This window comes from Phoca vitulina, unplaced genomic scaffold (genome assembly GCF_004348235.1).
Source record: "Phoca vitulina isolate PV1807 unplaced genomic scaffold, GSC_HSeal_1.0 scaffold23, whole genome shotgun sequence".
NCBI lineage: Eukaryota > Metazoa > Chordata > Mammalia > Carnivora > Phocidae > Phoca > Phoca vitulina.
Window position 1 is genome coordinate 16,253,239 of NW_022589726.1, and position 16,491 is coordinate 16,269,729.

The 16,491-nt window shown below is 36.0% G+C and overlaps 1 protein-coding gene and 1 pseudogene across 1 annotated transcript; one reads left to right on the forward strand and one right to left on the reverse strand.

The window, feature by feature from the left end:
• Positions 1-601: 601 nt before the first annotated feature.
• Positions 602-1,540, reverse strand: LOC116642422 (olfactory receptor 6C75). The gene has a single exon (XM_032420830.1). The coding sequence runs from the start codon at positions 1,538-1,540 to the stop codon at positions 602-604; it is 939 nt and encodes a 312-aa protein (XP_032276721.1).
• An 8,048-nt stretch (positions 1,541-9,588) lies between these two features.
• LOC116642596 lies at positions 9,589-16,226 on the forward strand (annotated as a pseudogene).
• The last annotated feature ends 265 nt before the right edge of the window (positions 16,227-16,491 follow it).

A 16,491-nucleotide genomic window follows, 5' to 3' on the forward strand; every position in this document is an offset into this window, starting at 1 on the left:
TAATTTTAAACATGTTTTCTTGGAACGCCTGTGTGGCTCAGTCAGTTAAGGGTCTGCCTTCAGCTCAGGTCATGATTCCAGGGTCCTGGGATAGAGTCCCGCATTGGGCTCCTTGCTCAGCGGGGAGCCTGCTTCTCCCTCTGCCTGCCACTCCCCCTGCTTGTGTTCTCTCTCTCTGACAAATAAATAAATAAAATCTGTAAACATATTTTCTTGGTGACACAGAAGAAGAAATTTGAGAAATATTAATTGATACTTATTTTTATTTCACATAAAATACATTCCATATTTGCATGTGGTTTTTAGTAGCTTCTTACAGTATAACAACCTGCATCTTTTCTATGAATGTATAAGCTGCTTTGCTTTGATGTGAGAAACAGTGGAGATTATTGACATCTGAGATTTAGTTACACAGGATAAGATTGACTGTTTCCTATATAGAAAACCAGTTAGGACCTGGTTTTTAGGCTAATACAGAAAAGAGGCATTGATGATATATATATGTCTATCTGAAAGAATGAATTGAGGTATTTGAAGAATTTACATAAAGAGTTCTTCATTCAACTTTGCTTTTAGGGGTTTACTTTTTTCATAATCACATTCATTTATTTGAAGAAAAGGCCATTCTCTGGACCATGTTTCTGAAGGCTTGCTTCACCTGCTGGTTTCTTAGTGTATATATGAAAGGATTCAAGAGAGGAGCCACTGAGGTATTGAGCACAGCTACTCCTTTGTTTAAAGTCACCCTTTCCCTTGCAGAAGGCTTAATGTACATGAAAATGCAGCTGCCATAAGAGAGGGAGACCACTATCATGTGGGAGGAACAAGTGGAAAAGGCTTTTTTCCTTTGACTCATGGAAGAAATTCTCAGAATTGTCTGGATGATGTATGTGTAAGAGAGAATAACTAGTGTTAAGGTGACCATAAGTGTTACCACTGCTAAGAAAAATGCCATGAGTTCTAGGAAGCGAGTGTTTGTGCAAGAAAGCTGTAGAATTGGAGAAGAGTCACAGATAAAATGATCGATTATATTGGAGGCACAGAAATCCAACTGCAGCAGCAGGATTATTGGTGGAAAGATGACCAGGAATCCTGCAAGCCATGAGCTAAAGACAAGAAGGATGCAGACTCTGCTGCTCATGATGGTCATGTAATGCAAAGGTTTGCAGATGGCCACGTAGCGGTCATAGGACATGGCAGCCAGAAGGTAAAATTCTGTCACCCCCAAGAAGATGAAGAAAAATAGCTGAGTCACACAACCGTTGTAGGTAATGGTTCTGTCCCTCGTCATGATAGTGACAAGGAATCTGGGAATGCAGACAGACGTGAATGATATTTCTAGGAATGAGAAGTTTCGAAGGAAGAAATACATTGGAGTCTGCAGGTGGGGATCTGAAAGGGTGAGGGTGATAATGATCAGGTTCCCAGTCACACTGAGCGTGTAGGTAACAAGAAGAAATATGAAAAGTACAACCTGCCACTGTGGGTCATTTGTCAATCCAAGAAGAATAAACTCTCTTACTGCTGTGTGATTTCTCATTATTTTCCTTCTTTATGATGGTATTCTTTGTTTTAGCTGAAAAATAGATGAAAAAATAAGAAAGTTATGACACCAGAAAGAAACACACACACACACACACATAGATACACTTTAAAAAAAATATCATTGCTGCCTTATGTTTTTAGAGAAAAATGATTTTGTGGTATGTAGAAACAAAATACTTATTAAAGCTGACATTTATTATGTAATATATTAATTAATTATTCCTATATTTCTTTCATTGTATTCTCACATATCTCAGTATAAATCTCTGTCTTCTGAATGTTTTGATATGTTCCTGAAAACAAGAAAAAAAAGAGATTAAAACCTCTGAGATGAAAATCTAAAACTCCGAGCTTACTCCCAGCATATTGCAAAATTTTGAAGGTATTTTTTTGTTGCTTTCTTCTTCATATATTTTTTAACATTTCTATTTTGAATAAACATTTCTGTTTCCTTCTCCCATTCAACCTTTTACAATCTACAGAGACCATTTGCCTATCTGGTAGAGTAATGTGTACCTGATAATAGTATGCAGACATATTTATTTATTTACTTAATTCCAATGTCTCTTCCATAATTTTAATTTTAATTATGAATCTGTCATAATGGTCTTTTCTAAGATTGTGAATACATTCTTCTTGGGGCACCTGAGTGGCCCAGTAGTTGAGTGTCTGACTCTTGGTTTTGGCTGAGGTCGTGGTCTCAGGGTTGTGAAGAACGCTCAGTGAGGTGTCTGTTTAAGACTCTCTTCCTCTCCCTCTGACCTTCCCCTCCCCCATGCTCTCTCTCTCTCTAAAATAAATAAACAAATCTTTATATATATATATATTCTTCTTAAATATATTTATATTTATTATCTACCTATCATGAGTCTGCTCTCTGATACATAAAGCAATACTTTTTCTTGAGTCCTAATTTTATTTTTGTAAACTGTAAGTGTTCTTACTTAGTTCTAAAATGATTTAGCACTTTTCCTTAATACTTTTTCTTTTCTTGAGGGAGACAAAAGGAATAGTTCAACATTCGAGGTAAGCTTTTGGGAGGCAAAGAGTATTTCTTATTACTCTTCTTTTTAATTTTTGGCTTTAATGCAACTCTTGATGCTTTATAGGATTTGTTTAATTTTTTTCCTGTTTGAAGTTCTTACTTTCCATAAAAGCTTTAGAAGTGCTGTCATCTAAGATCATTTTAAGAAATGCTTAACTGTCCAGACAGCCTGGCTAAGCCTGTAATGTCTCACTTGTTTTCTACATCTTTCAGAGGTTTCAGAGCTTTCAAAAGGAATAATATTTACTCACAATTAGCTAATTAACTTAATATATTAATGAACTTATTAAATTCTTTACCTACAAAATTGCTGGAAGGGAATTATTCCTTCTTTCCATCATCTGTTCTCTTTGTGGTCATAAGATATGCATTCTTTTTGGCTTCTGCCTTTACATGATGGATACTAACCTTCACTCTCTGAAATTCACATTGGGCAAAATTGAAGCATAAAGTAGATCTGCTCAGTGTTAAGACACATGAAATAAATTATTTTAAGTCTTACGCAAAAATGATTACATGTGTCCTAATATTGACTATATTAAAAATAATTATTAAAAGATATTTAGATAAGAATACAAAACCATCATGCGGTCCTAACAATCACCAAATATTTATGTTATAATGAACAAAAATGTTGCATGAAACTCTTACTAAATTGTAGCAGTTTAAAAAATGTCTTCATTTATATATTTCATATAAATTGTGTGGCTTAATTTTATTCACATATAGTATTGTGCATAATTGAGATTACTTGCATGAAGCATAAATTTACTCTATTAAAGCAAAATTATATTCCTGAGACTATTAAAGACATACTTACTTTTATGGTATATATGACTGGTTTAGACAATGTCATTTCTAATGGCTTCTTTAATTTGTTTAAACACAAGTGCTTTGAGATTTTTCAAAAGTCTTTGCAATCTTTCTTCTCTGCCATCTTATATTTGTAACCAAATACTCAAAATATTGATAATAAAGAATAATTCCAGGAACTCCTCTACAATTTGTCATAAAGGGCATACATCAACCCAAATTTCTCTAAGGATCTGAAGTCCCAAGATATCCTACCTATTCCTACTTGATATTTGAAATGAAATGTTATAGTTGAAATGAAGGCAAATGTAATATCTTCCCAAGTTTGGTGGGCAAGATGATATGATCTTAGTAATGTTATTCAGCCTAGCCATAATATTATCTGCTCCATTCACAATGGACTCAGGGGGATTAGTTGAATGAATAAACAAAATGTACCATGGAGATTGGTGTTCTCAAGACACCAGCATTAAACTATAGTCCAAATTAGTATACCATTTAGAATAGAATGTTTTGGTGATAGTGACCTGAAATCAGAGCAGAAAAATACATGTGAGGGTTTAAATTTTTATAATAATCCATAACTTTACAAGGAGAAGAAACTTAATGGAGTAAGAGATTAGCAATTTCTCAATGGCAATAGATTTAAGTTGTGAACAGTGGGTTTTTCTCCAATCTTAGGGAAAATATTAAGAATTCACTGTGATGATTTAGATTGGGACTGAGGTCTCTGTCATTCTATACCATAAGAAATGTCAGGCTTGTCTTTAAGGTTTTATATCTTTCCACTGAATGATGACATAGAAAACTTGACCACGATTAGAATCATTACCATTTATTCATTCAATAATTATTTTTTATGTTTTTTTTTTTTTTTTTTTTAAAGATTTTATTTATTTATTTGACAGAGAGAGACACAGCGAGAGAGGGAATACAAGCAGGGGGAGTGGGAGAGGGAGAAGCAGGCTTCCCGCGGAGCAGGGAGCCCGATGCGGGGCTCGATCCCAGGACCCTGGGATCATGACCTGAGCCGAAGGCAGACGCTTAACGACTGAGCCACCCAGGCGCCCCTCATTCAATAATTATTTTTTAGATGCTTATTATGTGTTGGGCTCAAGCTTAGGTTCTGAGCACACAGATGCTAAAGACAGCTGTGTGCCTAATTTTCACTTCTTACAGCAAAGGGTGACAATTCTACGTTATTTTAGATATCTCAGATTCCTTTTCTCATGTCCAATGCAAGCAATATTTCCCTCATCCCATGCATCATTTTATTCCTCCCTGTATTGATCTGGAAATACATCTATAATATACCCTTTACATTCATCATTTGAGACCTATATTTAGTTGCTATTTAATCCCAGAGTTCCATAAGTCATATAAATAGTTTAAATTCAGTGGAAATTGGGATTGTTTGATGATCTTAAAATGCGAGGCACTTTCTGAAGAAAGATTTTAAGATATTGTTGTTTTTTTTGAGATATGAAGTTATTCAAGATATATGACTAAGGAATACTGAGTGCACACTGAAGAAGGTGACTGTTTAAGCAGGGCAGCTATTTTAAACTCAAAGTATATTAACCTATTCATGATAAAAGTCAAGAACTTGAATAATGTGTCATAAATATGCTCATGTTTCATAACAAACATTGTTGCAATAATATTTATATGATGTTTATGTGTGGGCCAAAATATTATTTAAAATTATACATTATGGGGAAACTGTTGTTACATCCAGAGACCTGGAAAATTGCTTTAATGTATATGACCTCATCTTCATTTGATTATGTAGGGGTGGAAAGATAACTTTCCCCCTACTCTTTTAGATTCTTGGCTGAGACCACGCGGTAATAAAAGACAGATTGACAGGAGAAAAATGAACAGAAGTTTAATAGCTGTATACCTCCTGCACACATGGGGGAGACCCAGGAAAACTGAGTAACACCCCAAAATGGCCCAAGGCCACCACCTTAAATAATATCTTCAGCTAAAGCCAAATGAAGATGTTGTAGGGTGAGATAGCTAGTTATAGGAAGTTATCAGAGGAAGCACAGTGAATGAGGGTATGGTTGTTATGCAGATTTGAGTCCCCACCTTCTCCTTTAAGAGTTTCTGAAATTTGATCATCCTCCACTTCCCAGTACAGAGAGTGAGACACCCTTACAAATGGAGCTTCCTTATATAAATTGTCTAAAAAAAGGAACTTCTCAGTTTTCAGAGCTTTTCCTTTGTTATTTTTAAAGAATAACCAGCTCAAAATAACCCTGTGCCCAAAAGGCATATTTTGGGGTGTTATTCTGCTCCTCTTCAGTTACCTCTGCAAAGACCCTATTTCCAAATAAGGTCATATCTATAGGTTCCAGGTAGACATGAATTTTGAAGGGCACTATGCACTTTGCATAGCGCAAAGCAGTACAGTACCCAGATACTTCTTTTTTTTTTTAAGATTTTATTTTTTTATTTCAGAGAAAGGGAGAGTACAAGCTGGGGGTAGGGGCAGAGGGAGAGAGGGAAGTAGGCTCCCCGCTGAGCAAGGATCCCAGTGCAGGGCTCAATCCCATGACCCTGAGATCACGACCTGAGCTGAAGGCAGAGGCTTAGCCAACTGAGCCACCCAGGTGCCCCCAAACAGATACTTCTAATAACAATTTTAAACAATAACATATCTCCAGTGAGCATAGCGACTTATTTACTTTCAAACTTTTTAGCAGAATCTGCTTTTATATCAATAGTTTCAATAATAGATTATAGGAACATGTGTAAAGATTGACAGAATATAAGTAATAAATCTGTTAAATTAAGAATAACCATATAAATAAAGAAATAATCTTTTATGCATTAAAGAAAAATCCATCAAATATTGAACATTGTGTTAAACCTATGGTACGCCATATCAGTTTACTCATGTTAAGACTTGTTTGTATTTTAGCTTTAGTTTACTTTTAAATTCACACCTGAGACCATATTTTTCCCCCCAGTGATTGAAGTGGTACTATTCATCAGTTAGTTATCTGGTATGCACAGTTAAAAAAATATGACTATCTAGTATTTGCTTTCATTTTATAAAGTTGAGAAAATGAAATAAAAAAATGAATAAATGAAAATGAATAAAATGAATATATATAAAATTATAAATAAGCAAAAGACAGATGAAAAAAGGTGAGTCAAATTTATAGATGGCATATTAATAAACTCCTTTCTGCTTGTGTGGCTCACCTAGTTCATTTTATCTTCTGTTGTAAACAAAGCAATGCTTCTTAGCACATCCTAAGGGTTTCTCCATAAATCAGAAAAAAAAGGATATCTTAAATGATATTTTCCTAATTTTACATTATATAGTGATCTTGCTACAGAATTATTATTGTGGTTTTGTTACTCGAAACTGGGTTTACTTCTTGGTGGATGTTGAGCCAAAAAAACACAAGCAAGTTAAAGAATATGAAAGAAAGGGCTTTACTTGCAATCAGTAAAGGGAACACCTGGGGTATTTCCTAAAGCAGTGACTCCTTCAACAACAAACTGGGGAAGTTTTAAACTAAGGGTGTATACATATTTATCCAGGGGCTTGCACAATGGGAAATTCAGCATGGAATTGGGGCAAAAGTCATCTTAAAGTGACTTTGTTGATTGAAATCCCAAGGGCTGGCAATGGTCAGCATCGTTGCTTCTCTGGCTTTAGTTGGTCTGGTATCTGAGTGCTCAAAGGGGTTTAAATCCTGCAAAGATAACTCAAGAATATGCATGAGGTCAATCTTTGAAAATCATGAAAAACATGAGCCAACTGCACTAGCTCTGTAGAGTTTAACATTTCCTAACAATGGGTAACATGACCATAAATTTCTTTGGCTGTCAGCCTTCCAACAATACTGTCATTATGCCTTTTTTTTTTTTTAATCTATTTCATCTCATGAATCTACAAATGTATCTGCTTTCCATCTTTTCCATAGCTCCATCATGCAGTAAAGATGCTACTTTAGCACTTTCAGGAGAGGCCTCACAAACAGAGCAACAGACTTTTTCTTCCTTTTTCTTAATGTACTATGTTGTTGATTTGTTAATATCAAGCCAACAGCCTATAACTCATGCGTGGCCCAAACTCACCCAACAGGTATTTTCTCTATAAGTCACATCACAGCATTCTTGCTTTCAGGACACTTAGTGCTTTAGTACTGTGCTTGGGGGGCCATTAGAAGCAGTGAAATTACTAATTAAAACAAAAAAATACGGCATTATATAGGCCATGAAAAGGACTTTGATTAAGGTATGAGAGCTGAAACAAGCAGGCAGAGCATCACCTTGTTCAACTCAAACTCTTTGCTGCTCTGCCCATGTCGTAGACTGGCTGCAAAAGTGCCCCCTGGATTGATTTCGGGGTTAAAAATACATGCTAGAGAGTAGGCAAATGTGCAAATAAGGACTCCATGAGTAATGAAGAATAACTTTACATAAAATGAACATTACTTCACACTTTCAATTTCAGTCCTCCAGTCCAGAGTTCATTTTTGTAAAATGGTGAGATTGATTTGTCACAGAATGTGTTCCTTTTGAGTTCCACCAACATCCTGGATGATTATTTGTAATTTGCATTTAGAAAACTCACATACTATGGGTTGTTTACTGTTATATGGGTGTTTATATTGCATGGAGTCTTGTGTCCACCCCATAGAAATACATAGTAAGGGTACATCATCTCACAAAACCCCTCATGTTGCCCCTTGCTTGTCAACCCTTTGTCTCTCTCAACCCTGGCAACGACTGATGTATTTTCTGTCCTGATATATTTGCCATTCCAGAACATCACACAAATAGAACCATATAATGTGCAACTTTTGGATTGGGATTCTTTCACTTAGTAAAATGAAGTTATGTTTCACCCATGTTGATTGGTAAATGAGTATGTGGTTCCTGTCTAGTCCAAGTAGTGTTCCTTTAGGTGCCTACACCACAGTTAATGTATTCATTCACATACTGAAGAACATGTGGGTGGTCTCCAATTTATGATGATAATGAATAAAGATGTTTTGTGTGGAGAGATTTCATTTCACTTGAGTAAAATAATTAGAAGAGGGATAGATTTTCAAAAAATGATATGTTTTACATAAGTGACTACTAAACTGCTTTCTAAAGTGGCTGCAGCATTTTGTATCACATTAGCAATTTGTGAAAGTTTCTGTAGTTTTGCCTCAAGTACTTGATATTGTCTTTTAAAAAAATTATTTTATTCATTCTGATAGATATACAACAGTATCCCATTGGGGTTTTATTCATTCATTCATTCATTCATTCACTCATTCATTTATTTATTTTAGTCATCTCTACACCCAATGTGGGGATCAAACTTAGACCCTGTGATCAAAAGTCTGATGCTGTACAAACTGAGCTAGGCAGGTGTCCATTGGGTTTTTAATTAATTTTTCTGATGACCAGTGATATTAAGCATCCTTGACTATGCTTACTTGACATTTGTATATTAACTTTGATAACATTTGTGTTCAGGTATTTATCCAACGTTTAAATTTTGTTTTCTTATTGTATTTTGGGACTTCTTTATATACTCTCAATACATATCCTTTATCTATTACATATTCTGCATACATATATATATATATTTTTCTTCAGTCAGCACTATTGGCTATCGGTATGGTGACCTAAACCTCATTTCTGAGAAATCAAAATGTTTGCCTACATGAATGCTTGCTGTATCTCTCACATATGTTCCATTTTAATTTACCACTTAAATGGTGATGCTAGTCAGATCCCTGGGGATACTTGGCACCTAGACATTTTCCACAAACCCCAGTTACTGGGTTAATACTTATATTTCTCATGAGTGATCAAAATTTATCATCATAGCTATTTTGTGTTTCTCATTTCTGGATGAGACAGGACCTAGTAAGATATATCAGTGTTGCCGCCTCACTTCTTTTACTTTCGAATGAGTTCCATTTCAGAACCAATTTTATTTAGGTCATTGTGACTCAGGGTAAAATAATTAGTACCCTGCAGATGGTATTGTGGGAAGAAGCCTTGTGGGAAGCAAAGGCAAATACGTATTCAGAAAAAGTTTTTCTTCCAGTGCGTACAAATTGTAGCCCCCTCAATGAAGAAAGGGATGTAAACTTATCAATTTTCTGTCAGGTAGCTGGTTGTTTCCTCTAGCATATGAGCAATATCAAAAGCGCAACATGATCTTGGGTACTAGCAGGTTTGACATCCAGGTAACTTATATATAAATTTAATCATTGCCTTCATGGCCATATTTTTCATTAACTTAGTAATCAAATATTGAAGTAAATGGTTCAGGAAAAGTGAATGGCTTTCATAAAATGGATCATCTTATCCTCTTGATTATTATAAATTTCCTTTTCAGATGAATATTTGTTGAACTGTCACATGGCACACAAACACCTAAATATTCTGGTTCCATTATGAGAGTCTCATTCAAGTACCAATTTCTTAACTCTCTTTGTTATTGATACTCCAATATTTCTTTCTAAGCCTCTTGCTACCCAACATATCAGTAACTAATGTTCATGAAACAGTATAAAATCTTACATCTGACTAGCTGTAAGCTTCTTGGAAACGATTCTACTGGAAAAAACATTCTATCCTAACTATAATTTAGGGCCATTCCTGAATGGGACTCAGTAGATTATTTATTGCAATTATATTATATGATGCAGAATTATCTGTCAACCAAGTTCAGTTTTTTTCTTCCTCTGATAACTAGCCATTGTAAATTGACCATGAATTTCATTGCATGTATGTTGTGAACCTGCAGGGTCTTTCTTAAATTGTAACAGAACACTTTCTACTTCACAGAAGATGCTTTCTGGAAATTCATTCAAATCTGCATTGGATGAAAGTTCATGATTAATCATGATAATTCAAGTCAGGCTTTCATAATAAGACATTATGATTATTGTGGTTGCTGCTTTTGTTGTTATTGAATAAGAATTACCTCAGTGGGCTGGCCATTTATTTCTGTCCTAGACTTTCATGATGAATCTCCTATAGCAAGATCAATTTTTGTCAATTATCATTTTTATTACCAATCTAGACATGCTTGGATGTTGTATAATAACTTGCTTTCATCATTTGAAGACTTAAAGGAGACATTAGTGGGGATGCTCAATGGATCTTTCATTAACAGTACCTCCCACTTTAGTCATTATCCCCTCTTCCATTTTTCTTTGTTTTTTTAAAAGATCTTATTTATTTTAGAGAGGAAGAAAGAGAGAGCACGAGCAGGGGAGGGGTAGAGGGAGAGGAAAAGAATTCTCAAGCAGATTCCCCGCTGAGTGTGGAGCCCGACAGGGGGCTTGATCTCACAACCCTGAGATCATGACCAGAGCTGAAATCAAGATTCAAATGCTCAACTGACTGAGCCACCCAGGTGTTCCTTTCCTCAGTTTTTTAAAAAAGAAAAAGTCATTGTATTTGTTTCAACTCTTGGTGTCTTAGGGAATAGAGTTTGGAGGCCAATGAATAGCTTAAACATGCTGAATGTTTTCCAAACTATCTATATCATCAGTCTATTGTTTGTAAACTTTATATTAAGGAATTTATGGTATTTCAACTTCTTTGTTATAAGTTAACTTGGAATCATCAGTTCAGTAATCACCTGAGAATCCATTGGAACTTCTATCTATTCAAGGTGGCTTAGCAAACCCAGAATTTTTTTTTTTAATTTTTATTTTATTTATTTGTTTTTTATTATTTTTATTTATTTATTTTTTATTATGTTATGTTAAGTTAATCAGCATACATTACATCATTAGTTTTTGATGTAGTGTTCCCTGATTCATTGTTTGCATATAACACCCAGTGCTCCATGCAGTATGTGCCCTCTTTAATACCCACCACCAAGCTAACGCATCCCCCCACGCTCCTCCTCTCTAGAACCCTCAGTTTGTTTCTCAGAGTCCATAGTCTCTCATGGTTCGTCTCCCCCTCTGATTTCCCCCTCTTCATTTTCCCCTTCCTGCTATCTTCTTCTTCTTTTTTTTTTAACATATAATGTATTATTTCAAACCCAGAATTTCTGAGAGATGCACTCAATTCAATAAATTCAGCATAATGTAAAATTGTTTCTTCTCTCTTGGACGTGTGCCATAAGAATCCATCCAAACATAGGTTCCCATATTTATGTTAAGATAAATTATCAAAAACAGGTAAAATTTTTCAATGTAATCATGCCTTTTCCTGAGTTTGTACTTGCTTACCATCTCCTGGTAAGGCTAGATTCTGATACAGAATACAGGTCAGGAAATAGTCTAGGAATGGTGACTGTACAAATAAGGAAAAATTTAAAGCTAATTCCTTCATGCATGGTAACTATAGAGGTTCTAAATGATACATGGTCAGTTTCATGAATCAGAGCAAGATAAAGATGGTTCCTTCTGTTGACAAGGGAGTCTAGGTGGTGCTTTCACATTCAGGTACTCTGAGTCTTCTGAATCTACAGGGATGCCTCCATTCTTATGATCAGTTTCCATTTTTTCCCAATCAGTGTCTTAGCATTCACATAAGACATGTGAAGAGGTTGTGAATTAAATCAGCTTGATAATTAAGGAACCTGTAGGATAAGGATCTAATATTGGCTATTTCATCTCTTCAGTTATGACATAATTGAAACTTTAAAGTTACATTTTCTTTTTTTAAGCTGTCTAATGCATTTGGAAGCAGCCAGCTCCTACATAAGCCTTGTATTCATTGTTCAGTTTTATTCAGCCTTGCTTTTAGTAGGCATTTAATTCTAGATGAACTCTGCCTTATAAATGTGTCCATGTAGACTACCAGTGTTTCATTGTCTAATGGAATCGTTGCTGATTTCAGACCAAACCAGGTTAATGAATTGGTTCCAGATTCTTACTCCTTTGAGAGTTTGTTACCAGGATATGCTCTACATATCAACTGCAGTTGCAGAGAGCAGGATTTAGGGTAGCTAATAAAAAAAAAATCTATTTAGTATTAAGTAATTGTTGGTTTAAGGAATTATCAAGAGAGCTGAAGGGAGATTTTTTTTAAAGATTTTATTTATTTATTTGTCTGAGAGAGAAAGAGAGAGTGCTCAAGCAGGGGAAGCAGCAGGCAGAGGGGGAAGCAGGTTCCCCACTGAGCAAGGAGCATGATGGAGGACTTGATCCCAGGACCATGGGATAATGACCTGAGCCAAAAGCAGATGTTTAACTGACTGAGCCACCCAGGCATTCCTGAAGGCAGATTTTAGGATGAGCTTCCTGGAATGATCTCAAAGCTGCTTCACAAAATTAAATCCCCATAGAACTCCTCCTCAGGAATCTAGTGCTATTGCTACAAAATTTAGGGTCATTTGAATCTGCTATGATTTACACCAGCAATAAAGATGCTTAACTATAACAGTGTTTAAAGTTTGTATCTTTTAATTGAATGTATCTGATTGGCAGAACTGAAATTACGTTTAGAATCCTAGCTTCAAGGACAACTGAAAATGTAGCCTGTGAAGCCCTTGCATATAGATAGACATATTTGATGGAACTTGGAAGATGCAAAATGTGTAAGTTCATAATAAAACACCAGTAACGATATGCAAAAGAAGTCTAAATTACTCACATCAATAAATCAAATGAACATTATTGTCATCCCCAATTTACAGATGAGGGAGTACCACATAATGTACTCTACAAGGACAGTTGTCCTATAGACACTGTTGTGGTGCATAAAGCCAAATTATTTTTGAGTAAATTGCATGTGGCTGGCTGTATGATATTTAATTAAAAATGACATTATTTAAGATAATAGTAATAGTTTTAATTTATTAAGCCCTGGAAGGTACCAGGCATGTTTGTTAGCCTTGTCTAAATAATATTTACAAATACCCTCTGAGGAAATTCCTATTATTGTCCTTAATTTTTATGTCAGGAAGTGACTCATTGAGAGTTTAGCTAATTTTTCCAAGGTTGCACAAATGGGGATTTAGTAGAGTGAACGATGGAGTATATGAGCTGCTACAGAGACCTGAAGGGATCCGTGTCAAGAAAGCCATTAATATGTGTTAAGCAAATAATACTGTTGAGCACCATTGTGATTTTTTACTATTGTCTATATGAAAACATCTCTAGTTAAGAAAACATTAAAAGTGTGATACCCATGGGAGTCTAATCGTAGGGTTCCATCTGGTACCTTACTGATTAAAAGATAGAATTTTGCCCTATATGTGTCCACAGTGGAGATCCTGGGAGGTAGACCTAAAAAGAAAAGAGAGTTTCTGTCTGTTGAGTAAGGAGTTTGAGAGGTGCTGCTATTGTTGAAGGCGGGGGGTGGGGGGGTGGGGGTGGGTATAGCGATTTCTGTCCATGGTTCTGAAAAACAAAGCGTCCTAGAAAACCCAGTCATAGAAAATTATTCAAACAAGATATCAGAGCAGAGCAATGATAATTTCAAGGCAGGAGATATTAATAGTTTAGATAGGAATAGGCTTTTTGGGACCTCCATCCTTTTGTTGATTAATTTAACAAATATTTTTGTAAATGACTGCACTATAATAAGCCCTTTGGTAGACAATAATGAACAAAGTATTCCCTTTGCTAGCAAAATGCTCATAATCTGTTAATATAGTCAAGAAAGATGACATTCCAGTATATTGTGATAACTTCTAATCACATTGATAAGCATACTGTACCATGAGGCTCATGTGATCCTATATGACTGTAAATTATAGCAATACACATCCAATTACATAGATGGAGCAAAAAAGGGCAATGTGAGTTTGAGGACTTTAGCATTGGAGATCTACTATCAGAGACAGAGGTAGGGCCTGATGAACACCAAAGAGCTCCGTTTAAGAATACAAAGGCTTACTGTGACTCAAATCAGAAATGACTAAATATTATCTATCAGTGAGAGAATCAATTGTCAATCCCATATTCTATGGTTATGGCTGTGGTTATTGTTGCTGTGGATAACTCAGTGCTCAATCCAGAAATGACAGAGACTCTTGCCAATGAGAGATGATATTATCATACAGCTATATGTTATATCTGAGATAACCAGTGGAAGAGTTTGGGATTCTGAGTTTCTTTAGTGAAAGTAATTTTCTGCATTTAAGTTTAGGGATTTAAGTTTAATTCCAAAGGAATAGTTGTCTTCTGAATTTTTAATTTTCTGAGATATGTTATTTTGGAGAGAAATCCCCATAAGCCAAGCCTGGCATTTTAGATGGGCTTATTTCATACTCTTGTGAAAAAAGTACTTTTTTGAAAGAAATAACATCCTATTCTGAAATGCTAAGATTTCCTTATATATGCTTATATTGCAACATTTCTCACCTCCCCCAGTAATTGGTACAGTGGCTTCTTTGGGGGGCATAGTTTTGATCTGAATCACTGTTCCAATGTATATTGGCCATATATACATTATTTGTTTCCTATGAATATTTGTCTCATTCTTTGAAAGGAGGAGAAAAGCATACCCACTTAAACGGATTGTTAATATCTTAGGGGCATAATTAAAATGTTTAACACACACAAAAAAAACACACACACACACAAAATCACACCAAAAAAATGTTTAACACAGTTTAAATCATATAATATTGCTCTTTTATCTGGTTATTGAGCATGAGGCACCATGAGCAGCAAAATCTTCAAGTGACACCCTGTCCTGGTAGCGTGGGAGGTCCTGGTCGGGAACCAGCACCAGTGTCAGAAGTTTTTGGAGACGGTGCAGCTGCAGATCAGCTTGAAGAACTATGACCCTTAGAAGGACAAATGCTTCTCAGGCACCATCAGGCTTAAGTCCACTCCCTGCTCCAAGTTTTGGGGGACCAGCAGCACTGTGATGAGGCCAAGATTGTGGATATTCCCCACATGGACACTGACACACTGAAGAAACTCAACAAGAATAAAAAATTAGTCAAGAAGCTGGCCAAGAACATTTGCAACGACGTGGATGGAACTGGAGGGTATTATGCTGAGCGAAATAAGTCAAACAGAGAAAGACATGTATCATATGACCTCACTGATATGAGGAATTCTTAATCTCAGGAAACAAACTGAGGGTTGCTGGAGTGGGAGGGATGGGGTGACTGGGTGATGGACACTGGGGAGGGTATGTGCTATGGTGAGCACTGTGAATTGTGCAAGACTGTTGAATCTCAGATCTGTACCTCTGAAACAAATAATGCAATATATGTTAAGAAAGAAAAAAAGAAGAAGAAGAATGTAGCAGGAGGGGAAGAATGAAGGGGGGGAAATCGGAGGGGGAGAAGAACCATGAGAGACGATGGACTCTGAAAAACAAACTGAGGGTTCTAGAGGGGAGGGGGGTGGGAGGATGGGTTAGCCTGGTGATGGGTATTGAGGAGGGCACGTTCTGCATGGAGCACTGGGTGTTATGCACAAACAATGAATCATGGAACACTATATCTAAAACTAATGATGTAATGTATGGGGATTAACATAACAATAAAAAAATTAAAAAAAAAAAAAAGAAGCTGGCCAAGAAGTGTGGTGCCTTTTTGGCTTCAGAATCTCTGATCAAGCAGATCCCACAAGTTTTGGGTCCAGGCCTGAATAAGGCTGGCAAATTCCTTTCCGTGCTGACCCACAATGAGGACATGGGGGCCAAAGTGGATGAAGTGAAGTCCACGATCCAATTGCAAATGAAGAAAGTGCTATGTCTGGCAGTGGCCGTTGGCCAGATGAAGGTGGCAGATGATGAGCTTGTGTACAACATCCTCTTAGCTGTCAATTTCCAGGTGGTGTTGTTCAAGGAGAATTGGCAGGAGGTCTGGGCTTTATACATCAAAAGCCTCGTGGGCAAGCCCCAGCACCTGTATTAAGGCACACCTTGATAAACCCTAGGGCTACCATTAAAAAATATATATAATATTCACATGAGGAACATGAGTATTGGTTTTATAGCATAATTTTTCTGTGCATAATAACTAGAATCAATAAAATTAGCTTTTCATGGAAAGCATGAAAGAGAAGTAATGGCTACTTGTTTTCCGTTTCTAGCCACAGGTTTCACCATTCACTTTTCTCACTTTTATTTTTTATTTTTATTTTTTAAAGATTTTATTTATTTATTTGACAGAGAGAGAA